This window comes from Odocoileus virginianus, chromosome 6 (assembly GCF_023699985.2).
Source record: "Odocoileus virginianus isolate 20LAN1187 ecotype Illinois chromosome 6, Ovbor_1.2, whole genome shotgun sequence".
NCBI classification, from domain to species: domain Eukaryota; kingdom Metazoa; phylum Chordata; class Mammalia; order Artiodactyla; family Cervidae; genus Odocoileus; species Odocoileus virginianus.
The window spans coordinates 60,493,336-60,520,010 of NC_069679.1; the positions used below are offsets into that span (position 1 = coordinate 60,493,336).

Here is a 26,675-nt window from a genome sequence, read left to right on the forward strand (position 1 = left end):
GTTCAAGAGACGGTAAAAGTGCAGACATGTGTTGATGTAGTGATCTGGTGGAGGAGGTGGGAAGAAAGGGACAGAAGACTCGAGAGTGAAACAGATTTTCTATCTGGCCAATGGATGAATTAGAAAGACAAGAGTGGGGAACAGGTTTACAGTGAAGATAATAGTTTAAATATTCATATATAGAGTCATAATGACTAGGACATTCTGAAAATATCTATTAGGGAACTGGATCTCCTAGCCTGGAGTTCAGGGCACAGGTTCAGGCTGGGACAATCACAGCAGGGAGCTGGCAGCTTTCGCTAAAGGCAGGAGGTAGTATAGACAGAAGGTTTACAGAGCACGAGATTCTAGAGACATTCGTTTGACAAACTGCCATAGGTGCTTCAAGAGCGCCTGACATTTTTCCTGTCCAACAGCTTAGGCCAGTATGGCTCAGTTTCCCAATTCCTGCCCTCTTCTTCCCCCCACAACATTCTCCAAAGAATAGGCCAGTGATACTGTGAAGTGGAAGTCATGTTGTGTCATTCCTTGCTTCTTAGAATCAAATCCAACTTGGCACAGACCAATAAAGCTCACTCTACTTGTGATCTGGTCACTGCCTATCTCTTGACTGGATCTACTGTCACATGACCCACAGTGTGTAACAGTGTGATCCAGCCACGGGGATGATTTCTGTGACAGGAATGCACTTTTCTAGGTCTTGTAGGCTGGCTTCCTCTCAAGGTTCAATCTCTCTTCTGCAGTGTTACTTCCTCAGAGACCTTCCTTGACCAATCTATGTTTCCACCTCTACTCATTCTCAATCCCCAAAACCCTGTTATTCACTTTATAGCATTGACCGTTATCTGAATGTGTTGTTTATTTACTATCTACTGTACTGGATATGGTGAGATACAAAGGTAAATGTCCACATTTATTATTAAGGGAAACTGGAAAAGTGGGATTGAATCACATAGCTGAAGGTCTTGAATTCCCATTGAGGGGTTTTAATTGGCTAGCTTCCAAGCAGCTACAAAATATGTTTGAATTAACATACATTTTAATCAACTATATTCCAATATAAAAAATCAGTTTGCCACTAAAAAAACTGAAGTAGATCAGTAATCTTATCAAATGTTTTTAAAATGTTTGGTTAAGAAATTATGAAATATAATCACTCCATAATAATAATCACTCCATAATACTCTGATCCTACACTGTACTCGGAGACACTACAAACTTCAATTGGTTTAACTACGTAGAAAACTTTTAAACAAATGAATGATGAGAATATTAAAAAACTCTAGAAATAACACCTGAAGTTAATTTGATGACTTTAGTTTTGTAATAGAATTGTATGGTTGGTCCCAATCTACTTTATTATCTAGCTTCCTCTTCATTTCAGTGTGGGAGGCATACATCAAAATGTCACTAATTTTAAAGTAAGAATCAAAGTGTACCGAGGCTGACTCTTCTACACACTCAGTAATGCAGATCTGTCTAAAGTTTTAAGCCAACCACTGGTGGATCCAACTGTGGTATATAACCAGACGTTGGCTGAAACAGAAGTGTTTCAAAGATGGGGTTATATTGAGCCCTTTCAATAATGCTTGGGAATGGAAAGGTCCTTGAACCTTTCAAATAACTTCATTAAACCTTAGAGGGTATCAGATTCAGATTTGGGACACCCAAATGAGTAAGACACATTTCTCGGCTTTAAGGAGGATGAACTCTAATCATTTAGCTATGAATATGCAGCACAATTAAGTGAACTGGGTAATTTTGTATAAAGATCAAGAGAGATTATTTTCCCAAAATGACTCCTCTTATCCTTATACTTGCGAGCCTATGAAATGTTTGTGGATTTTTGTTTTTTCTTTTCCTTACTCTTTGCTTTCCCAGGGATAAACAACTTTTCAACATAACGTATGTATAAATATAAAGTTTATTTAGCATAGTGTTTAGAAAAATAAGTTCACATCATTTCAGAAAACAAATAAAACACTTAATTGTCCAGGCATAAACCCCTATTACAGTACAACATACACACTTTAGATCTCTTTGGTTGGGTAATTAAGCACAGAAATGTTCTGGGACATGCTCTGTGTGCCGTCACCTAACAGTGCAGTAAAGACTCCGTTACCCCACCCCATGATATACATTCTGTATAGATTTTCTCTTTGTGTAAGGCACAGTAAAACCATATTGAGTATATAACTGGTTGCCTCTAAACATACAGTACATGCAACAAAAGAATAAAAATTTTTGAGAACCCTGAAAGCCAAAAGTCACATGCTATATAATTTTGATTAATAAAATGTAAGGTGGTAATAAGAAATTAACATGAAATGTATCAATTAGATACAAAATAACTGCTAGGCTCTATTATCTAAGTTCTAGGAAGACTTTTAAAATATCTTCTGTAAAATGTAATTCTTTTCCCCACAGCCTTCCTGATTTATATTTTTATGATGAGATGATCTGTCGAAAACATTTTAAACAATGAAGAACTTCTGATTATATACTAACACACACTTGTCTAACATGTAGTCGAGCAGGCTGCAACACCTACCCAATAATCTAGCTTTGAACATGCAAGACGCAAGGGCATATACAGGGAGATTGAAGGTCTGTGTGCAATTTAACTATGAATTTTATCTATGGCTATAACATCTACTTGCCTTTCATAACACAAGAAAGGCAATGAAACGTGTACAATTCAGTCTTTTCATTACTATTGATACATGTGAGCTACAAAGCAGTACAACACAGGTGCTCTTGCTTGAATGAGGGACAAATGCATGTTCTCTTTATTAAACAATAGATTGTCCTTTATTGGATGCAACTAAGAGCTAAATGCCAAATTCTGACTGATAAGAGTGCATAGAGAGGCTCACATTGAAAATCCCACAGCCAGCAGCAGGGGTTGGGGTTTGAAGGAGAGTTGTTTACCCCTATTCTGATTCCTCTTTGGAGATCATTAGAGGGTCATTTGCAGCATCTTCAAGCATTGGTTTATGTAGGAGAGAAATTCTGCCAAGGGTTTTGAGTCTGGCCCTTAGCAATGCAAAAAATTTTTGCAATTCTGTGCAGGGAGATCATGGGGTTTATCTTATTTCATTCACATATATATGGGCTTCATAACAACTGGCCCTTATTTTACTGAAAGAACAGAAAAGAACAATAAGTTCTTTATAATGTGCATTGATTCTTACCTGGTATATTGTATAGCTACCTGGAGTAATTGTAGGGGTATAATTATATCATGTTAAGAGTATGAATAGGTTTCCTAGGTAAGTCTTAAGTTTTGTGCTATCTTTTTTCTTTCTTAAGGTAGAAAACAGGAAGAACTGTGAATAAAAGAGAGGCTTATTATATTTTTGGAAGACAATATAAAACTTTTCCAGTTATATATGTATAACATATATAACTTTTTAAACTTTCCCATCTTTCTTACTCGATGGGTATTTTAAAATTAAAATTAACAAACTCTTGATATTTGCAGCAATCAAGTGGAAAACATCATTTTTATGTAAACTACACTATAGAACCACGTAATTAATCTCAGTAACATGATCAGCACACACCCAAAGAAACGAACAAGCTGTATAAGTAGTGGTGGAGTGGAAGAGAACTCTAAAATGCCTGACATTGTAAAACAAAACATAAAACATGTCATTTCAGCAGTTTAGGAACATTCACTAATTCCATAAAAAAATGGGATCTAAATTCGTTATCAAAATGATGGAGGAGAAAAAAATATGATGGGGGAGGAATTCTTCAAAGGGCTCTTCATGTATGCCTGCAAGTTCCATTTGCAATAACAATAAAAGTGAAATCCTCTATGGCCCTTACTCAACATGCTGGACTGATGAGCATGCAGAGATCTAGAGTGGACCCTTTGTTCCGATCTTAAAGAAAGCAAGATGTGATGACATCTTCATGTTCCACAACTTTCGGTCATCTCTGAAGAGATCATTTCCTAACTTTTCTTGCTTTACAGAGACCGGAGACTTTACTCACTACACAAATGTATTTGTATTATTACATCTTCTCTTCAGAGTCCTGATAAAAACTGTATAACCACAGCTCACAACATTATCAAACAAGCTTCTTACAGAAACCCCCAAAAGATTTAAAGAAGATGCGATAATATAGTGCAAACAGTCATACATCATAATGTAACAACTGATTCAAAACAGTTTCAACAAGACATAATTCTGCTCATTAGAAGATACAAACTCTTTCCTTACTTTAAAATGGTTGTTTTCATAGCCTCCAGAACTGGTTTTGTGTGGTAGTCTCTGTAACCGTTACTTTAATTTTAATGAAATGTATCAACAATAATTAGTTGTTCAACCATTTGCATCATAAACATTAACTATAAGTGAAACTTAAAGTTCTTCAGATTTAAAAGCAATTCTGTGAAAGTAACCCTGTTGGATAGTAGAAAAAAGTCATCAGTGCTTCTGTTGACACTTCTGTACCTTAATAAGAATAAAAAGGCCACAAGGTAAAAAGGCACGTAGAATTCTATAGGAAATATATTTAAATGAATCAGAGAGTTGCTAAATAAAGAACAAGAATGTGAAAAAAAGTACCAAAATTCCAATAATGGGAGTTAGATTTCCTGTTTCAGTTGTTATTAATATTGACCTTAATAGACTCCTGATAAAAATCATTACTTTTAAAATCCTACAAAAAGTAAAACTTTGTTGGAAATAATTGTTCACTTCCTGTTCAAACAATAAAAATAAATTAAACAGTACCAAAACATTTTTTTCAGTTCATAGTGTCTGAAGTATAAGAGGAACATATACAGCATAAATAAAATTCACTGTAATTACCCAAATCCTTATTGATAGGACTAACATATTTACACTCACACTGCAGATTGTTTCAGTTTTCTTAGTGGGGTTGAGAACTTTCTCAGCCACACTAAACTATTAGCAACCACATTTGGAATTGTATAGAGACAAAGCAAGACTTTCACAAAAATGCTGAAAAACAGAAATGCATATATTCAAAAATATATCCTTAGAATTGTATGAAGTATCACTTACGCTTCTTAACCTTACCAATGCCCATGGAGTAAAAGTAAACAAAAAGAACTGTATTGTTTCTAATGTTCTGTAGTGATATTTAATTTTCTACCTTAAGGGTATACATTTTTAATTTAAAAAACTATCAAGTTCCACTTGACCTTAGAATTAAGTCAACCAAATGATACACTCTGACTTCTTGATATATTTCATCTCTGATGTCTGTCTCCATCTATTGAAAAGAGAACCAAAAGGCTGCAGTAATGCAGTTCTACTCCTGCATATTTAACTGTGATCTTCATGTAGATCAATCCAAGGTCTCTTGAATGCATTTACTTGCAAAACTAATGTTTCCCTTTAAATGGGAAAGCGCTTTGTGTCCTCAGGTCTTCCATGAAAAGATCTGCCTGCTGATGCCAGGGTGGGGGAAAGGAAATTAAGTTTACAAGTCTTGCATATCTTCATCCAACTGGACAGTCTGGAGCTTGGCAAGCTCTTTCTTGTCTGTTTCCAGGTCTTCACAGACAGTCTCCACCATGCCGTCTAGGACATACTTGGATTTGGAGTCCAGCATCATTAAGTTGCTTGTTGTTTTGCTCTCAGAATTTGTTAGGAAATTTTCTTTTATGTTAGCTACCGATTGCATAACTAAATGATGTTCTCTGACAAAATCCTGGTGTACTGTTGGGGAGGGGTGACCCACCTGGTCTTCACCTGGGGGAACTATTTCCCCAAGGGCAGCCTGGGACATGGGTACTGATAGTAGATCTTGACCAGAAATAAGGGAGCAGTTCTGAAGAGTTGCATAGTTAGCGTTGTTGACTGACGTCACAGTAGATTTGCTTGCCACAGGTGCAGACATTGGCTGGCTATCAGCAATGTCAGGGTTTAGCTCAGTGGGATTTAGTAGGGTTGGGGAAGTGAGGGAGAAGTTGTGAGTGGGGGATACGTTAACTAATGAGGAGGACAGTGGGTGTAGGCCACTTCCCGAGATACTTTCAGAAGATAGGTTTGCATTTACTTGTGCATTCTGATTGACAGGCATCAGCTGCGAAAACACCATGCTCCTTTCCACGCCCTCCTGTTTAACAGATCCTATAGTCTGGCCTGAATTAGGAACAGTGTATACCACTGCACTGGGAGCAAGAGAGCTCAAGAAAACTTTTCCTTGCTGGACTGTGGCAGACTCACTTGTAAATGTGCTCCCATCTGAAGTGCTTGAATTTACTGAAATATTACCTAAAAAAAAAAGTACAGATTATCATGGACGGAACTGATAAGGAAAGAAAAAAGTTACTTTTTTATGCACATGATTTTTCTTGAGCACAACTAGAGATTTCCAGGCTCTGCTCCTGAGAGTCTGACTCAGTAAGTCCCAGAGCAGGTATATTTTTAACTCCTTGAGTAATTCTGGTGATGAAGCAGAAGCAAGAACTACTGGCTTAGAAATCAAATGTGAAAAAATTTTTTGTCCAAGTTCTAATTTCAGTTAAGTTTCTGGCTCAGTATTGCTAAGACTTGTTATCTCTGTTAGTTGAATAGTTATTGCTAGCTCTGCCAGTTAGAACTAGAAAACAAATGCAAAAGAGAATGTCTTTGTTCATGACAAGCTCAGTAACTGACATAAAATATAAATGGAAATGTAGAAAATACCACATAAATGAGTTACCCTGGGGCTTAAAGTTAACCATATGAACCTGTAGAGACAAGCTGCACTCTTTCACCAAACTAACCATAAAGTAATGTCAACAAAACATTCAATAGATTTTTCTTTCTTTTTGTTGTGCTAGTTCTGAATTTTCAGTATTATAGTGATAGAATTAATGATAATAATGAAATGTGCTTTTAAAAATATAGATCCAACAGCATTAAAACTAAAGCTAATGCTTTTAAAAAGGGTTTCTATCTTTTGAGACTCTCATTATAATGTTCTGCAGAGACCAAAAGTAGAAAAAAATGTAGGTAGAAAGCTGAAGACAATGCAGATGAATTAGACCCTTGCCCCCAACTCCCACCATCAGATAAAAACCTTTTCCTCTGAGCCTTCACCTAGGTTTGGGGAAAAATGGCAATTATCTTGCCATTTAAGGAAAGGTGGGCCTAGGGGAGTTTTGTGACAGAATAATTCAAATGGGAAGTTTACCCTGATCTTGAATTAGGTGTGCAGTAGATATTCTTCATTATTTTGAGAAAATACTCCAATGTTAAAGTAAGTATTATTTTGAGAAAACAGTTCAAAGTTAAAGGTAATTCACCTAAAACATTTCCCCCTTAAATTATTAGAATAATTGTGATTATGTTGCCACCTGTATTGATAAATGTCATAAATATATGTATGTCTTCCTAACATTTTTAAGCACCCTAAATGCAAAGGAATGTCTTTAAACAAACAAAAAATGAAAACTTTATCTGAACTTAAGAAAAACATTTCTATGCATGTTTCAGCTCTTTTCTGACATAAATCTTTGTTTCAGGTCAGACAAACGAAAAAGGCTCTAAAATTCTTGTTGGGTACTAAATCGCAGCAAAAGATATCTGAAATAGATGTTTACTTTGTTGTGTGTTTGTGAAATTATTTGCCAGCATATATGTGAACAAAGTGATTCGTTATTTTTGGACAGGACCATATATAACATAATAGATGTGACATTTTCTCAAACTGCTATTCATCTAAGTAAAATAATGTTTCTCAAAGTTTTTATATTATGAAATACATACATGAAGGGGAAAAGCAGATGTGATCTAAAGCTTGATATTTAAGTACAGTTGCAACTGAATTATAAGTTGAACAATAATTTCAAAATCAATTAAAAAAACCCAGCTGTGAAATGTTCAACATACAAAGAATAATTTTATAGCGATGCTAAAAAAAAAAGGGCTTATCTTCTTAGATTATAAAGTGAGGAAAATGTAGAAATTCTGCTTTTCTATGTAAATTTCACTACAGAAAGATAATCTACCTTGTTTAGCCATTTGTAAGAAAGGCATGGTATCTATAAGAAAGGCTGACTCCCCAAGTACTTTACTGAGAACTGCAATACACAATTACTCTAAGAGAATGTTGCTCCCTGGACCCGTATGGTTAAACTTATGTCTTCAACTCACCCAGACAAGTCTAATGATTGACAGCTGTCATTTGATCTTAGCTATTTTAACTGAAAATGCTGTTCTTACTCATAATGACTGTTTCATTGTAAGAATTAACTATTAGCCTGTAATAATTTTCCATGGCAGCACTTCTTTAGATTATGTATGGAAGTATTCCTGCCTTTCTCTTCCCCAATGTACACACCATGCTTTTTTGCTCAAATCTGTTGTCTTTAAAATGTTATCTACTATTTGGAAATTTCCTAAAGAGAGAAAAAGGGTTAGATCCATATTAAAGTATTATACAACTAAGCACTTTGGCTTTCTCTGTGGTTTGACTATTTTTGTCCTGTGTTGGATAGTGACTTAGCTTAATCTTTTCTATAGCCTAGAACAATGAAGAAATAAACAGCATGCTGCAGGACTGTTGTGTGTTACTATACTACCATTTTACCTAAACAGAAACAAATGTGCAGAATGGAATTCACGGCACAACAATTTTTCCATTAATACCTCGAACAAACTGAAGGAGATCACAGTTGTAGAAAAAAAGAGATGTGAAAAAATTGATTTTTTAAAAAATAAAACCATTTTACAGGAAGCTGATTCTTAAGGCAAACAGTTATTTATTTGATTTTTGTTTAGGTAAAAATTTAGACTTTCAAATTTGCTTCCACAAAGGCAAATATGCACCAACACCTCCCACTTCTGAAGTCAGAGGGTTCTTCAACGTCCATTCTAACCATTCCTGTTTTTATAGAAAAACAGGGACACAAAGCTCTCCAGATTTGCTTAAAGTCACTGAAGAACTGGCATGTCAGGCTCAGGTTCCCCAAATTTCATCTCAGTGTTTTCTTTAGGAGATGTCTTGGTAAAGCCAGAAACATAAAATAAGGCTTACAGTTGCCTTCATAAAGAAAGCCACACATTTAAGATGCTAGTATACATGCAGAGCAACAAACAATCACATATTCCTCTGCTTTTCCTTTTTGTCTGTTAATCTTACCTACAGGAGGAACATGAATCCAACACAAATGATCCAGTCTTTTTAGCTCGCTCTTATAAAACACCTTTTGCTTAGATAAATGATGCTTAGGTGAAGTGTACACATTCTTACCAACTGCTTGGCTCATTTTGTATTCTTAGCAATATTATTAATTTTTAATCTTAAAATATCAAGCAATGGGTTACTGTGTAAGTACCGATTGACTTAGCATATTTCTATAATTGTAGAACTGGCAGGACTCACAGTGAACTGTATTTTTCCATTCAGTTGTTGGGAAAATAAAAGCCCACCCCCATGATACCAGGGAACCAAGCAAGCTGGATATTACATGGATGTTGTGAAGGCGGAGAGACAAATCAAGACTATTCTGCAGATGTAGCAGCCAGTAAGGTACCCGAAGACTAATAGCAATCTATAGCTCTCACCAAATGCGTCATCTACAGCAGCTGGCTAAAACATTCACTGATGCATCATGGTACCAAGTAAGACTTTTACCTTGTGAAGCTGCCACTGAAACAGAAGGCAGCTGCAGTGGAGAGAATCCAATGCTCCCATTAAGGAACTGGCTGTTTGCTCCAGAACTGGGGATCTGGACGATGCCATACTGGTTAATTTGCACTGGTGTGGTAAAAGTCACCACAGAGCCTCCATCCTGGGAAGCCACTGTTTGAATACCTTCTCTTTTCACCTCGGCGCTGGGAATCAGCCCTGGGAACGACACGGGAGCACTGGGGCTATAGGAGGTGGTGGCTGCTGAGTTAGCTGAAGAGCTCTGGAGAACTTTGAATTCCTTCACATCCTGGGAGGTAGACCCCAGTATGTCCGTCATGGATATACCATTGCTCATTATGTTTGATGCCATTTTGGGGGGGTTCAAAGACACTGTCTGTGTATTTCCCACACTTAGTCCATTAAGGATAACGCCATTGGGTCCCTGAACGAAAGAATTACCATTAAGGAAGACAGGTGAAGTACTTGCAGGTACCAGACTTCCGTTCAGTAAAACTCCAGAGGAGCTTAGCGATATTTTAGCATTTCCAATTTGTTGCATATATACTGGCTCCAGGTGACTGGAAAGGCTGAGGTTGGTGACACCATCGGATGAACCTGAGAGCTGATGAGGAGACAAGTCTTCATGACCCTTGCTGGATTCATCTTCAGTGCTAGGATTGCCATCTGACTCACTGTACAGAGAAGGAAATCAAGACGTTCAGAAAGTCAGGGGCATGACAAGGTACATAGTGCCAACTGTTTGTAAAACCAGCCTTTAACCCCATTAAAGGCTGTGTCTAAGGAAAGCACAGCAGAAAATCTTTTAGTCTTGTTTTAGCTATGAGGCCTTTCTGCAGATTTTGACCAGGGCATCTAGGAAGAGGAATTCTCCTCTCTCAATCACCTTTACTAATAATAAATTCGAAGAAAGTCCAGAGGTCTGAAAGATGTAAATTCAGCTAACAGGATTTACAGGAGAATTGTATACTTTTTTTTTTTTTTTTTGGTAGCACTGAAATTATTTCTTACTGTTAAAAATGCTTCTACCTATACCGTAGGAAAAAACTCATCAAAGGGGTAGTCATTCATCTTGCTTTAGGAACTCTTTCTCTTCCCCTGAAACCAATTCGGATTAGGGTGGTTTTGGAGGTAAATGAAACTGTCAAAGGAGCAGGAGATGGGAAATACTGGCTTTTGTTTGCCAGTTAGTTAACGAGAGATCATATTCTCACCTGCTCCCAAACTTCTACTCCACCAGATTGACAACTGTTTCATTCAACAAAGTGGCTGTTTCAGAACTGTTATGTGCAGTCGCCTTTGAATCCAAAGGAAGCCATAAGGGCCTATTTAACGAACACCAGCCAGTGCCCTGGGGAGGTGGGAGGGAAAGGATGTGGGTCACTCAGTGGCCTCGTACCTATCACACCCCTTCCCCAGTACCCTCACCTCAGTTCCTCTCCCTTGCAGACAAAACTGTGTTCCTCACCTCTCCGATTTGGGGGGAAATACCAAATCCGGGGAAGGGTTTCCCATTTGGTCTGAGGCTGGGCGGGGACAGGGGGGCGTAGGACAGAGGCCCTACGTTTGGAGCGCGGCGGGACTTGGCCCAGCAGAAGATCCGACATCCCTGCAGTGCCCAGCGGTCGGTTCGCTTTCATGCCTTGGGGAGGGGATTACTCGGGCTTTGGGCTGCGGGGCCAGGAGCGCAGAAAGCGCTTTGATTTACGAGCTGAGGCTGAGCCGCCGTCGCCGTCTGCGAGGGTGACTCACCGGGGGTGCGGGTGGGAGGTAGATCCGGAGAGGGGCCTCAACCAGGCAACTGGGCCGGGGGCGGGGGTGTGGAGTGGGGGGAGAAGCAGGCTGAGTGTGGCGGGGGAGACCCGGGGAACGCGCCGGGCCGGGGTGTGGAGGATGCAGGGCAGCTGGACTGCGCGCCGCTCCCACCCCCTAGACCTGGCCTGCAGATTCCGTAGGCGATGGGACCCGCTGCCTCAAGCAGGCGCGGGGGCAGGTGGCGTGGAGTTACCAAGGCGCCTCCTCCGGGTCGCCCCGCAAGTCTGCGGAGGGGTGCACGTAGGTCGGGGTGCACGCCGATCGCGGTGCGCGTTTTGTTTTGGTTACCGCCAGGCCGGGCTCGGACATCAAGCCTTCCTCCCTGCCTGGGGTGAGGAATGCCGGAGCCGTGGCTCTCGGCCCCGCGGGAGCGCAGGGCAGAAGCAGCCCACAGCGGGCTCTGGAATGCGCCGGGCGATCACCTTCTCCCGGCCGGGCCAGACTCCCCGGCTCCCAGATTCCCCCCTACAGCAGAGCCTACGAGCTGGTTTTGGATTCTTTCTCTCCGGTCCCTGCGGGGTTGGCGACACTTTCCTTTTAGGCGGCCTTCGCTTTACACTTCGTCCAACAATACAACACAGAGACACTCAGACTAGGTGTCTGACTCAGGAGGACGTACGGAAGAGGCGGAAAACCCGGTATTTTCTACCAGTTGGGAAAAAATAAATACCTGGCAGTCAAAAACTTCAAACCCGCCAGGGTGGGCGCTCAAAGAGGGGCGGAGTGGATAGCGCCCTCACTTCTTTCCTGCCTCCCGCCCGGTGCCAACCTGCCCCTACCCCCATCACCACGCCAGGAGGGAGACACGCAATTGTCCGGGGCCAAGGAAGCAGCCCCGCAGCTCCACCACCCCCGAGGCGCTGAAATCCGATCCGAAGGAGTTCAGAATCAGGTTTCAAAACACCGCAGAGCCGAGCCGCACCAACACCCCACAGTTGCTGCGGCCGCGAAGGGAACCAGCGGGGGCAGGGTGAATGATTAACTCTGTCACATAAAACCTCGACACCCCCAGACCCCCTTCTACGCCGCCAGCCCTCTCCCCCCGCCCCGTTCTCCTCCTTCCAGAACGGCCACGGCCACCTCCAACACGGGCCCCGGCCGGCCGAACCCTGGGGGTCCGGGGAGCGCGCGCGCTGGGCTGGCGTGACCCCCTCCGAGGCGCACACCCGGCCCGGCGCTGGCAACCTCCGTGGGCCTCGGGCGGACACGAGAACTGCCGTTCCGGCGCCTACACACGCTCCTTCGCCCGGCCAGAACCGGGGAGAGAGTGGCAACTTCAAAGCCGGCGGGATGGGGGTGGGAAGCTGGGCAGCAGTGACCAGCCGAGGTGGGGGCGGGGACTGAGACCTAGGCGGGCGACCAGAAACTTCTGGGGGGAGGTGGGGGAGGGTACGGAGGGAGGTTCCCCCGCCCCTCGCCACCGCGCCCCCCCCACCTCCCGCCCCGCGCCCGGGGCCGGGGAGAGAGGTGGGGGGCGGGGAGAGGTGGGCAGCCGGACCAGGCTGGTGGGGAAGGTAAGCGCCATGTTTGCGAGCACTTGGAGGAAAAGAAAGCTGGGAAGGGGGTGGGGGAGAGGAAGGGGGAGGAGGAGGAAAGTTGGCGCTCACCTTTTGGACTGGGTCTCGGAGGGGTTCCGATCGCGCTGCCGGCGGTTCTTGAACCAGTTGCTGACCTGGGTGAGGGAGAGGCCGGTGATCTTGGCCAGGTGCCGCTTCTCGGCGGGCGAAGGGTAGCGATTCTGCTTGTAGAGCTCCTTGAGCGCGTTGCGCGACTTCTCCTTGAAACAATACACCGTCTCCTCGCCGTCCCAGATGGTGCGGGGCAGGGGGAATTTCCTGCGCAGCCGGTACTTGTCCACCGCGCCCAGCGGCCGGCCGCGGGCTCGCTCGGCCTCGGTGTAGCGCGCCTTGTACCAGAGCTGCTGCAGCAGCGGGTGGTTAGCCGACTCGAAGCTGTGGCTCTCGAGGATGCTGTAGAGCTCGGGGTAGATGCCCTGGTGGAAGGCCACCAGCGCCCGCGCCTTCAGCAGGCTCTCGTTGCCACGTAGCAGGTCGCTCTGGGGCAGGGACCACAGGAACCGGGCCAGGCGGTCCAGGTTGCCTCCCTGCTGCAGCGCCTCGCACACGCAGGCGACGTGGTCGGGCGAGAAGGCCAGTGGGGTCTGCGCGGCGGCGGCCGCGGCGTGGTGGTGCCTGCCCAGAAGTTCCGAGTGGAGTTGTACCTCATCCACCGCCGCCGCTGCAGCCACTGCCCCTTCCTCTCCGCTCACCCTGGCGGCGGCGGCCGCGGCGTCCCCCGGCTCCAGGGGGAAAGGGGCTGGAGCCGGGGGGCTCAGCCCCGCCGCCGCCGCCGCGCCCCCCGCCACTTCTCGGGGCGCCTCCTGCCCCTCCGAGGCGCTTTCCATCCCATTCTCCTGCTTGATGTCCGCCGCACTTGCAATCTGCCCGGTGGGGGAGGAAGAGGACATTTTTTTGTTGTTGTTTATTTTCCTCCCTCCCTCACACTCTTTTCCTTTCTTTTCCCCTCTCTTACTCCTCCTTCTTCGTCTCCCTCCCCCCTCCCCCCCTCCGGAAAGCCCACTCCCTCCCTCCTGGTTTCGGCTGGATCTGGCCGATCAGGTTTCCCCCCGGCCACGCAGTCACCATTAAGATAGCTGCTAGAGCAAAGTAGTGTAAAAGGATAGCTGCTTTCTGCCGTTCCCCCAACGTGACTCCTCCGGTTGCTGCATACTATATGGCACTGGCGGCCGGGCCGGCTCGGCCGCGCCACCCCATTGGCTATTTCGCATTCAGAGGGAGGAGGAGACACAGCTTCTATCCCTGTCGATCACCCGCCTCCCACTCCACCCCTTGCTGTTCCCTCTCCCCTGACCCCCAGGCACCTATACCTGAAGGAAAACACCGACATTCTTTTCAGGCCCTGCTTCTGGGCGGGAACGTGCCTAACGTGGCCTGAAAACTGGACAGCAGACTCTTTGAAAGAGAGTCCCTACGATTCCAGTGGGAATACTAGTCGTGTGACCTCAAGGTCTGGATGCTAGATTCTTAACAAAGAGGCCACCCTCAGTATCTAGATGACAAAATTTCAGAGGTTTTAGAAGCTTCTCTGGTATCGCTACTGCTTTCACCCTCCTTTCCATTGTCTTTATTAAGGATTTTGTATTCAAAAGGGTCAAGAATAAAATGGCACTAAGGGAATGCCCTATGGGGGAAGCGTTCACAGTAAATTAAAATTCCAAAGGGGGAGGGATGCTTGAAAACGGTGTAAATAGCCCACTGAGAACGCAAAAACGGGAAGCCTTCAAAAAAAAAAATGTTTTTAACCTTAAGTCACCTGGAGGGCTGGCAACCCAACTGAGCCGAACCTGATACAACTAAGTATGTAGAATGTTTTACCATGTTTATCCTGGGTCAGCAGGGTAGAAGAGATCTAACTTTGTAGATTATAATAACAGTATGGAAATTTAAGCTTCTCTATGAACCTTTCTTAATGATAGTGTATGAATAGTTTTTTGGAGACGATCTTCTTGGTAGAAACCGATCTCTATGTGCAGGTGTCTTGGAGGAGACGAGTGCAGGATCAGCAGCCATTTCCACAATATAAACAGATGGGAGACTGCCCTCTGGTTTGAGGTGAAGTGCCTGAGGGTGTGGAGTCTGCTGCTTTTTGCAGCTATGCCTCTTTCCTTCATAGTTTGCAGGAGGTTTTCACTCAAAAAAGAATGAACCCATCTCTCCTTCTCTGATTACTGTGGGTCACTTGGGTCTACCTGCTCGGTAGTCTTTCGCAAAAATGCAACATTTTAATGACATCGTCCTAACCTTTACTTCTAGGTGGCTTTGTTTTGTTTCTGCTCCCCATACCTGTAAGTGCTTACTTCAGCATATTTTAAAGCAACTGTTTAGGTCACCTGCTATGGTAATCAGATTGATGAGGTTTTCCTTTTTTGTGGACAGGCTGCATTTTTATTGCTGGTCAACAATCAAGTCATTTGACTTTGGGTTTAACTTGCTTTTGTACTACCCTAATGAAGCCAGCACTGATATCTCTGGTAGATTCAAAATTTATAACCATACATGTTTCTATCCCATTGGAAATATCCAATTAGGCATTGAACTTCTGGACAATATCTGAGATTCATAACTTTCTTGAATTTTTAAAAATACGCTTTTTTTAAAGAATAATTTTGATTTACAATACAGTCATAAAGAGAACAGGGTTCCCACTTACTCTTTACCTAACTTCCCATGATGTTAATATCTTACATTATAGCAATACATTTGTCCAAACAAATTAACATTGGTGCAATACTGTTAACTGAACTCTGGACCTTTTTTTGGGTTCACCTGTTTTTCCACTAATATCTGTCTTCTGTTCCTGGATCTAATCCTGGATATCACATTCCATTTAGTTCCTTGACTTTTAAAAGTGTATTTATCAGAGCAAAGTAGACAGGAGGTAGTGTGGTTTAGTGGAAAGCATGTGGATTTGGGGATCAGTTAGCTAGGTGTAGGTTTAATCCTAGCTCTGCCATTTATTAGCTACTTGACTATAAAAAGTGGACAGGATTGTTGTGAAGATTAAATGAGATAAGATGTGCCCAAAGGCACCTGGCACATAATTAATCTTTGTTAAATGTTTTTTAACATTAACATCTCCCTCATGATAGTGCAAAGTAGGAAACTTTTTCAGTTGTATATACCTTATGAAAACTCATTTGGCTATATTAAAGGGCTATCCAAGTGCAGATCATAGGAGTCTTCCTCAGGCTTATTGTCAATCAAATATAATGCATTAACTTGGAAAATCATGCATTGGGTTTCTGCAGGTCTTGTGTATATTTGCCTCCAGAGTCTCAAGTTCAACAGATTATATAGAAACAGCCATGGTCTTTTATAATATCTGTAGCCTGTGGCTACGTTGGTATTCTATAGCTCCAGTAAGAGATTTCTATAGGACCAGAAGTGAAATCCAACACCAGGATCTGGATTCCTTCAGCTGGTTGAGTGTCCAAGCTCATTCTGGCAGCATATCGAAATGGGCTGGAAGCCCTTGACTCAAATATGGTTAGCTACATTGAAGTAGAACACCAGAATTGAGGGTGTGTGGAGTTAATCTCGGGGCACTTGTTTTGTCAAATGAATTGTAAAATTGCTGAGTATTTGCTTCTACTTCCCATGTCTGCCATGCTATGAATGTTGAGTCTGCTGTGCTGATACACAGACTAAAGCTATGTTTTGATTTGGGAAAATGGAGGTGAGGTTGGGATTGCCTAAGAGTGAAAACTAAGCTGCTTGTTTCTGTATCTCTTTCTTCCTACCTGAAGATAATGATGAGCAATACAGAAATCTTTTGCCATTTTAGCATAGTGAAGAAAACATAGTTCAGCACAAAATATTGCACTTTGCTTAAATGTATCTAATGGTGTTGCTATCAAGAACGGAGATTTCTAGGGCTTCCCTCGTGGCTCAGTGGTGAGGAATCTGCCTGCCAAAGCAGGAGACACAGGTTTGACCCCTGGTTCGGGAAGATCCCACATGCCACCGAGCAACTAAGCCCCTGTCCCACAACTGCTGAGCCTGTGTTCTAGAGCCGGAGAGATGCAACTACTGAGCCCATGTGCCCCAACTACTGGAGCCTTATGCCCTGGAGCCGGAGCTCCGCAACAGGAGAAGCCCTCGCAGTGAGAAGCCCACACATTGCAACCAGAGAGTATCCCCTGGTCTCTTGCAACTGGAGAAAAGTCCAAGCAGCAGCGAAGACCCAGCACAGCCTCCAAAAAAGAACGGAGATTTCCTTCCTCAAAACTGACCTTGGCTATCTGGAGGATAGAGGGAAGGCTGTATATCTGTATCTTGGTCAGCTCTTTCTGCTTCCAAAAGCTTATATTAAGGAAGTTAGGTTGTAAAGTAGTCTCCTAGGTAGAGGAGGTGTTCCTTTGCTATTTAGTGACCAACAGTTGATGATATGTAATCAGCATTTCTGAAAGATCTTTCATTTGCCAAATATTTATTGAGTCGTGATTAAGTGCATGGTGTTGCATTACATACTGAAGGATAAAATTGGGGTCTCTGACCCTGAGTAACTTAAAATCTGGTAGGGGAAGTAAGATATATTTGTAAGTAAGTACAATACAGGGTATATGAGTGTTAAGGGTAAAGAGACTAATTCTGAGAGGCAAAAGGCAATGGGGAATGGATTTTTAGCTGGATCTTTAAGGACAAGAATTTTGAGAGTTTGAGGATAGAGTTCATTAGAGGCAGAGGGAATAAAGCATGGAGCCATGAAGCCATGTGGTTTATTTCTGAATATATTGAGTAATTTGGTGTGTCAGAAGTGTGGGTTTTATATAGGTGTATCATGGGAGATTAGCTTAAAAGGGATGTTGGGGACAAATTATGAGGGACTTTGAATGAAATGCTCATTTTAATGTGGTGTGGTAGACACAGTGGTCTGTGTATAGTGGCTATGTTGTGAGTAATATCATGGCCATATAGTTGACTGGTCCAGGGTTGGGCACTGGTACCAAACCAAAACATTCAGTCCTTCTCTAGGATTTTTCAAACTTACATGAAGAAAAGAAATAAGACTGGTAGAAGGAGTCTTGGATGAAATACTTGGGAGTTCTCAGTGACCAAACTCTCTGCCTCTGACCAAACTCATCTCTCTGTTGAGGATGCTAATGAGCACTAGGTGAGAAGGAGAGTGACCTAGTGAGTCACAGGGATGATAATGGAGGGAAAAGATCCTGGCAGAGACTAAGTGCCAGGTTCTAGTTCTCTCCCAAATGTAGCAGCATTTTTGCCTCTTAGTGATGTTAATTTCCCCCAGGAGCCGGAAACTCCACTTGAACTGGCCTAGGCAAAAAGATGAAATCTTTGGATCATAATACCAAAATGGGAAGAGTAGAATGCAGCTGGTCAGACTTAAAGATGCATTCATTGTCCCTTTTCACTGGCCGCTGCATCTTTCATCAAAGAAGTTTTAGTCTTTCAAAGGGTCTTTCCCCAGAAGGTTAGAACCCTGGGCTTCCAGGAGTTCCCAGCACACATTTTCTAGCTTCAAGAGGCTCTGCTGCTTTTTCCTTTCTTCCAATTTGGTAAATTCTAGGGATGATCTCTGATTGGTCCATAAGGTTTTGTTGTCAACCCCAAGGCCAGAGGGCCGGCATTGCAATTGGCAGGCCCATTAGAACTGCCCAGTTCTGTGAGGGAGGAGCTGTTTTCCATGAGAACAGGGTGGGATGCTATCCATAGTCAAAGAACAAAACAATAAAAGCCTTCAACAGATTGGGAAGGCCTAACCTGGGTTCATAGCCTTAGGGCTGGAAAGGAAGGGTTGCCTTTGAGAAACATTATCCAAGAGGGGTAGAATCTGCTCTTCTGTATGCTAGAGGATGAGCAGATTTGGGAAGAGAAATAATGGGCTCCTATCCCTTGTAGCTCAGTCAGTAAAGAATCCACTTGCAAAGCAGAAGACCTGGGTTCAATTCCTGGGTCAGGAAGATCCCCTGGAGAAGGAAATGGCAACCCACTCCAGTGTACTTGCCTGGGAAATCCCATGGACAGAGGAGCCTGGCAGGCTACAGTACAGTCTACGGGGTTGCAAGAGTCGGACATGAGTTGGTGACTAAACCACCACCATCTTTATAAAGTGGAAAACTTTCCTTGAGATATAGCTATCTTTATGAAAGTGGTTAACCTGATAGTGGGGTGTTTTTCACAAAGGCTGAGGTTCCATTTCAGTCCTTGTTGTCCAAGAGACTCTCAAGAGTTTTCTCCAACACTACAGTTCGAAAGCATCAATTTTTCGACGCTCAGCCTTCTTTATGGTCCAGCTCTCATCTCCATACATGACTACTAGAAAAACCACAGCTCTGACTAGGCGGACTTTAGACAGCAAAGTGATGTCTGGCGCTATCAGTGCCTTCTTCCTCAAAGTTTTCTGACCATTCTGTATTAGTGAGCTCCACCAGTGGTAATGGTGTACTTTTCAGAGTTTCTCTTTTCTATGAGGCATTGTAGTAGGGCCTTCGTATATGCATATCATGTTATTTAATCATTACAGGAACCCTGTGAAGTGTATTATGTGGAGGAAGGAAACCCAGTTAAGGGAGAATAAGAAATTTGGCTAAAAAACAGTTCTGTTTTTCAAAATTTATTTCATTTTTAATTGGAGAATAGTTACTTTACAATGTTGTGTTAGTTTCTGCTGTATAGCAAAGTGAATCAGCCACACATGCACATATGTTCCCTCTCTTTTGGATTTCTTTCCAATGTAGGCTCCACAGATCATTGAGTATGTACTGTAAGTTGGTTGCTCAGCTGTGTTCGACTCTCTGCAACCTCATGGACTGTAGCCCGCTAGGCTTCCCTTTCCATGGAATTCTCCAGGAAAGAATACTGGAGTGGATAGCCATTCCCTTCTCCAGGGGATCTTTCCGACCCAGGGATTGAACGTGGGCCTCCTGCATTGCAGGCAGATTCTGAAGAAAAGCTAGGGCAAACCTAGGCAGTGTATTAAAGAGCAGAGACATCACTTTGCTGGCAAAAGTCCACCTAGTCAAAGCTGTGGTTTTTCTAGTAGTCATGTATGGAGATGAGAGCTGGATCGTAAAGAAGGCTGAGCATCGAAGAATCGATGCTTTCGAACTGTAGTGTTGGAGAAAACTCTTGAGAGTCTCTTGGACTGCAAGAAGATTAAACCAGTCAATTCTAAAGGAGGTCAATCCTGAATATTCATTGGAAGGACTGACGCTGAAGCTGAAACTCCAGTACTTTGCCCACCTGATGTGAAGATCTGACTCATTGGAAAAGACTCTGATGCTGGGAAAGATTGAAGGCAGGAGGAGAAGGGTGACAGAGGATGAGATGGTTGGATGGTTATTGCCGACTCATTGCACGAGTCTGAACAAACTCCAGGAGATAGTGAAGGACAAAGAAGCCTGGTGTGCTGCAGTCCATGGGGTCACAGAGAGTTGGACAGGGCTTAGTGACTGAACAAAATAAAGTTGGTTAGGTCTGTTTTTAAAATGACAGGTTCTTCCTGGTACATGCCTTGTGTAGATACTACCACTCACTAATAATACCTATACTAGCAATCTCTTAGAGATAGTGAAGAACAGGGAAGCCTAGCATGCTGCAGTTCGTGGGGTTGCAAAGAGTTGGACACGACTTAGCGACAGAGCCACTCTTAATAGCAGGTCACAGTTACTGAGCCCTTACTCTGTGCTAGCGGTGTCCTCAATCCAGCGTGCTAGTTGTGCTGGCGTTATCCACATCTTACATTTGGGAAACCTGGTGCTGTTGGTCGTGTAGCTAGTAAATGAGGCAGGCAGAACTTGAATCCAGCTCTCTTGATGCCAGGAGCCAAATCTATAATCACTACTTTCTATTGCTTCTAGCTCAATGAGTAATGCTTATCTGATAGATTTACAAGTCAGCTATTGTCACGATGTTTCTCTAGCAGTAATTTCCAACCCGGGGAATAGATAGAGCTGGTAGCAATGTTTCCTCCCATAATCTTCAGTGCTTTTCTTGCCTTAATCTCAAGGCTTGGGAGAAAGGAAAAGCAATTCACCACACAAAAGTGCTTTGAGGTCTCCTGTTCAGAGAAATGATTAAATGTGTTTTGGTGATGATAAACATTGTTGTTATTGGTGTTCAGTTGCTAATTCATGTCCTACTCTTTGCAACCTCATGGACTGTAGCAAACCAGACTCCTCTGTCCTCCACTTTCTCCCGGAATTTGCTCAAATTCATGTCCATCAGAAATGCTATCTAACTATCTCATCCTTTGCTGTTCCCTTCTCCTTTTGTCTTCAGTCTTTCCCAGGATCAGGGTCTTTTCCAGTGAGTCAGCTCTTCCTATCAGGTGGCCAAAGTATTGGAGCTTCAGCTTTAGCAACTGTTCTTCTAATGAATATTCAGGGTTTATTTCCTTTGGGGTTAACTGATTTGATCTCCTTGCAGTCCAAGGGATTCTCAAGAGTCTTTTCCAGCAGTATGGCCAACTTAGTGGATAAGTTCTCATTTAGTTTTGGCTAAAAGTTTTATTTGCTCACTAATCATATTCACTCTTTCATCAGAAGTTTCCTTTTCTGTTAAAATATAAAGATTGTAAAAATTGCCTTTATTTAGCGGGCTTCGCTTTGACTCTTATAATTGGTCTGGATGTGGTCTCTTTCGATAAATAGCAGCATAGGGACTTCCCTGCTGATTTAGTGATTAAGACTCCACATTTCCACTGCAGGGGACCTGGGTTCAAACCCTGGTGGGGGAACTTAGATCTCACATGTCTTGCAGGCATGTCAACTAAAAAAAATTTTTTTTAATAAAAAAAATTGCAGCATAATGTCTCCAGGTCAACACAGCATTTGATATTGCCTATTTTAGTAAATTTACATTTGTTTAGCTTCTGTTAATGAACAACATTGGAGAAGGAAATGGCAACCCACTCCAGTATTTTTGCCTGGGAAATCCCGTGGGCAGAGGAGCCTGCTAGGTTATTTATAGTCCATGGGGCCACAAAGAGTGGGATTTGACTTGGTGACTAAAGAACAAAAATGAACAATATTATGATCAAACAAATGACATGATGTTTTTGTTAGGTTAATCCCTGATGTCTTTCTACTAATATAAAGGCCTATGCTGTGGCCTGCCTTGGTCTGTTGGTTCCCAGATGTGGTATCCAGCTGTTTGTCATGTTCTCCTTCCATAGCGCATGGAAATCCCAACTGTATTTCCACAGTGTGGGTTGCCTGTTGAGTTCACTGTTTAAAAACAAGTGAAAGTTGGAATATTCCTCTTTATATTTTTATTGAAAAGAGAAAAGATTACTATGAGTATATTACTATGAGTGTATTCCGTGGGTATTCATTGTATGGGTTAATTTGAAAAACTTTGTATGCTCACTTCTGTTGGAGTTGGGTCAGATTACAATACAGTGCTCAGGATAAAAAAATTTCACGTTTCACTATTTGATGTTCATTCATTCATTCTTCATTTACTGTACTTAATCAACAAGTATAAATAAATCCTTGTTCAGGAGATGGATAAGATGTGTCCTTTATAGTGGGAGGAATTTATTATCTGGTAGAGCTGTTTACAGGCTTCCCAGGTGGCACTTGTGGTAAAGAACCTGGTTGCCAATGCAGAAGACGCAAGAGATGCCAGTTTGATCCCTGTGTCGGGAAGATCCCCTGGAGGAGGGCAAAGCCTGGAGAATTCTTGCCTGGAGAAATTCCATGGACAGAGGAGCCTGGTGGGCTACAGTCCATAGGGTGGCAAAGAGTCAGACATGACTGAGTGACTTAACATGCATGCAGAGCTGTTTATAGATTTCACTTTGCAGCCTTGATTAAATACAGTGAATGTTACTTAAAATTTCCAAAGAGATTCAGGCTCTCAAGAGAGCATAGTTGCTGAAATAAAGTGTATATTCCTGTGTGATCCCTCCAGTGTTTGGGGAAACAAATACTGCCATTGATTGGTAAGGTGGTGAGAGATATTAGAGCCAGCTGAAACCGTTAAGCATGCCTGACCATACTGAGGTAATTGCTTCTCTGCAGATGCCAGATATTATTTATAGAACTATTTTAACATTTAGTGAGAATCTGTAATATTTAGGGTCAGCATGACACTTTCATTCTAAATAACTTTTCCAAACTTCATATCTGAGAATGCATATTGTTTTCTGTGATTGCACGACTGTGCAAGTGTAAAGAAGTAGAAAGCACAAGACTATCACACTGTTTAAAAGAAAATACTAGCCCGCGTTACTGAGTATGTACACCAAACATAGCTCTTTGATTAATGGGACTATTTCTAGACAGAGCAAGGTGGAATCTATGTTCCTAATTGTGACACGATTTCCTGAAAAATACAGCTAGGTACATAGAGTTGAGGGTTTATGTGTAATTTGCCTTTTTAAAAAGCCCTCCCCCTAAATCCAAGGTTTTGCCGAGGCCTGCGAAAGCTGAGACCGAGCCCTGGCGGCAGGACCGGAAAACTTGCTTCCGGAACCTTTGCGCTTCAGTGCCTTGCCCCCGGCCGGTGCTCATTTGTAAAGGACCGTCCCAGCCAAGAGCTTGTTGGTAGGAACCTGCTTGGCCTCGGATCCGAGGGGTTTGAGGTTGGCTGTGGCGGAGACTGAAGCAGGCGCCGGGAAAAGTCCACTGGAAGGAAGGCGCCATGGACGATCAGGGCTGCCCCCGGTGCAAGACCACCAAGTACCGGAACCCTTCGTTGAAGCTGATGGTGAATGTGTGCGGACACACTCTGTGAGTCGGGGGATAGTTGGGTTCCATGAGGGGAGACGCACAGGGTTGGGAGCCCTCGAGAGAGCCGGGAGATGCTTGTCGTCGGCTCAGGGGAGAAAAGGGCTTCGTTAGTATCGACACTGGGGAGGAAAATAGGAAAAGGGAACGTTGTATCTCTAAACAGACTACCCTCCAGCCCTGAGCTGCTCTGGCCTGCTTTGAACTGCCAGATTCCCTGATGTAACCAGCAGTTTGTCACGTTCCCCCCTCCTTAGGCGATGAGAATCTGGACTGTATTTCCGGGCTGTGTTGTTAACAGGGTTCCAGCGTGGGAGATCGGAGTGTTTAGTTTCACGCAAAGCGTTTTTATTAAAAAGAACGACAGTGCTATGAAAATACAATTACTGTGTTTATATACTGTTGTATTTGTTGCACTGGTTAATATGTAACTCCATCGGTATGCCCACTGTCCTGATGGAGTTTGGTTAGTTCTCATCTCTAAAAGAGAAAATTCAGATCCTAGGCAGTTAATTTGTAGATACAGTAATGATTGGCATTGAGTATACATTACGTGTCAGGCGGTGTTCTAAGCGCTTTACCATTAGTTATCCTGTTTCATTCTCAACAGCAGCCCCATGAAGTAGGTACTCATCTCATTCCCATTTTACAGGAAAGGAAACGGAGACTGCTTCAGATACCTTATTAGTGGACCTTTCTAGAATTGGAACACAGGATGTCTGACTATAACATGCCAATTTTGGGGGGCTTGGGAAGAAGGGAGATTGAATGTTTTGAAGAATGAGTGCAGGAACTGGTCAGCGTGTTTCTTGCCACGTTTTTATGGTTAAATGTGGTTCAGTAAAGGTGGTTTTATAAAGTGCTTTGAAATGTAAGGTGAACATACTTAATCGTAGCTTCTTTGATGTTTCTAAGATATAAAAAATGATGGTTAACTTACAATGTGGTAGACAAGATCTTTGGGTAAGTAAGCCTGAGTTGGCATGGTTAGTTGCAGCTATAATGATTATAAAAGGATTTAATAACTTACTGGATTGGTCTTATTTTCTAATTAGTCTTTATTTTCCTTTGCTTTATCCAGCAAAGGAAATCCAGTAGAGCTGTGATTGAATGGATTAAAATTAGAAATAAGGTCAAAGTAATCAAGTAGATTGGAGAAGGGAAACCAGACAAATGCTGTAAAGACTATTAAGTTTTTAGAAAGATTTTGCTTGGTTTCTCTTTACTTTCCTGTACCAGATTTGTTATAGTTGGTGCTCAAGGAAAAGGAATTTGCTTTTTTTGAAAGGGTACTAACTAAATGTAATTTACTGGAATAAATTGATACCTAGTAGTAATTAGCTAGTCAGGGAAGAGTATGTGATTTTAGCAAAATAAGTTGCATTTTTATTAGACAGTTATATTTATTTTTAATTGGAAATTGCTTTTGTTGTGTCCATGGTTTTTTCTGTTTTTTTCATAAGAGTTAAGAATTGTCTAAGTCATTCTGATGTTGCATTGATTTTGGTTTATTTGCTAATCTGTTAGTTAAAGACCAAGTTTTGCAGCCCTCTTTTAACTTGAAATATAATAAAAATGAATAAAAGATTATATGGTATTGGCTAAGAGAACAAACTTCTGATTTTGAATTCTTTGTACTCTCACAGGCTTGGGGCAAATTCCTCTTACCTCATTTTTCTTTCCTGTACAATAGAGATAACAGCACTATGTATATTACAGTGTTTGAGGACTAAATAATATATGTAAACACCATATTTGGAGGTTCTTAATAGAATTTTTTTCACATAGTATTTGTTCAGTATACATTGGCAATCATTATTATTATTTATGCATGGTATGGATGCTAAGCAGAAATAAAATTTAAACAGGATCCACTCGGCCTACTTTAAAAGACTTGCACAACAGTGGTATCTTTAAATGAATTCAAGAGATTATAAAATGTGGAAATACAGTTTTGATTATAATGCCCCTTTTGTGATTTAAATAGGAACTCAGTATCGTGTTCTCTCATGGGAATGGGGTTGTATATATCCTGACTTTTTTCATAATGTATATCTTGGATATCTTTTCTAAATTGGATGTGTATATATTCCTCTTTAACATTTGGATGATAGTCCACTGTTCAGTTATACTATAATTGATTTACCCCAAAATTTTGTTATGAATATTTAGATTTCCTATTTTTCACTGGAGTCAGTTTCTCTCTTTCCGCCCTCCTCCCCAGCCCGTATGCAAATATATTGTAAGATATAAGAGGAAAACCAGGGGTAAATGCCTAATAGTAGAATTGTATGTGACTTAAATTTTGATAAACATTCCTCACTTGTTCTCAAAAAAGATTGTATCTGTTGTGCTCCCACCAAGTGTTCATGGGAATTCCTGTTGCCACATATCTTTGCTGGTATTGGGCATTATTACTTTTTTAATCTTGCTGTGCTGATTATAGATTTTGAACATTATAGATTTTGATGTGAAATACTTTTGATTTGATAGTATGCTGAATTAGTACAGAATGTCTCTCATGGGATTGAGCTTAGGCATTTTTATAATTGTTAGTCTGAAAGGAGTAGGTATTATTATTTAGCATTATTATTTGTGTTATCTATTGCTATGTAATAAATTGCCTCAAAAATTAGTACCTTAAAACAATAAATATTTATTATCTTATACAGTTTTGAAGGGTCGGGAGTCTGAGAGTGGCTCAGCTGAGTGATCCTGGCTCAGTGTCTTTCATGAGGTTTGCTCAAGCTGTTTTCTGGGACTGGAGTGTCTGTTTCCAAGGTCACTCATGTGGCTCTTGGCAACTTCAGCTCCTCTCCTTGGACCCTCCATAGGACTGCTTGTGACGTGGCTTTTCCCAGAGTTAGTGAGAGAACCAGAGGCTCCAGAGCTTTTCATCATCAGATGACAAAAATCACATTATCGTTGCTTCTGCTGTATTTTATTTGTTAGCACTGAA

General features: G+C 42.3%; 2 protein-coding genes across 5 annotated transcripts in view; one reads left to right on the forward strand and one right to left on the reverse strand.

Annotated features, from left to right (window-relative positions):
* Positions 1–1,908: 1,908 nt before the first annotated feature.
* Positions 1,909–13,965, reverse strand: LOC110137525 (homeobox protein SIX4). The gene is made up of 3 exons (XM_020893958.2): positions 13,047–13,965; positions 9,610–10,298; positions 1,909–6,260 (listed from the first exon to the last, which is right to left on the reverse strand). Exons 1-3 carry the CDS (start codon positions 13,904–13,906, stop codon positions 5,464–5,466), a joined length of 2,346 nt encoding a protein of 781 aa, XP_020749617.1. The 5' UTR covers positions 13,907–13,965; the 3' UTR covers positions 1,909–5,463.
* Positions 13,966–23,512: 9,547 nt separating this feature from the next.
* MNAT1 (MNAT1 component of CDK activating kinase) overlaps positions 23,513–26,675 on the forward strand; it is a 200,554-nt gene continuing 197,391 nt past the window's right edge. For all 4 annotated transcript variants that reach the window (XM_020893959.2, XM_070469443.1, XM_070469442.1 and 1 more), the window contains exon 1: positions 23,513–23,719. In XM_020893959.2, the coding sequence (XP_020749618.1) occupies positions 23,631–23,719 (89 nt within the window). In that variant the 5' untranslated portion in view covers positions 23,513–23,630. The remainder of the gene's footprint in view (positions 23,720–26,675) is intronic.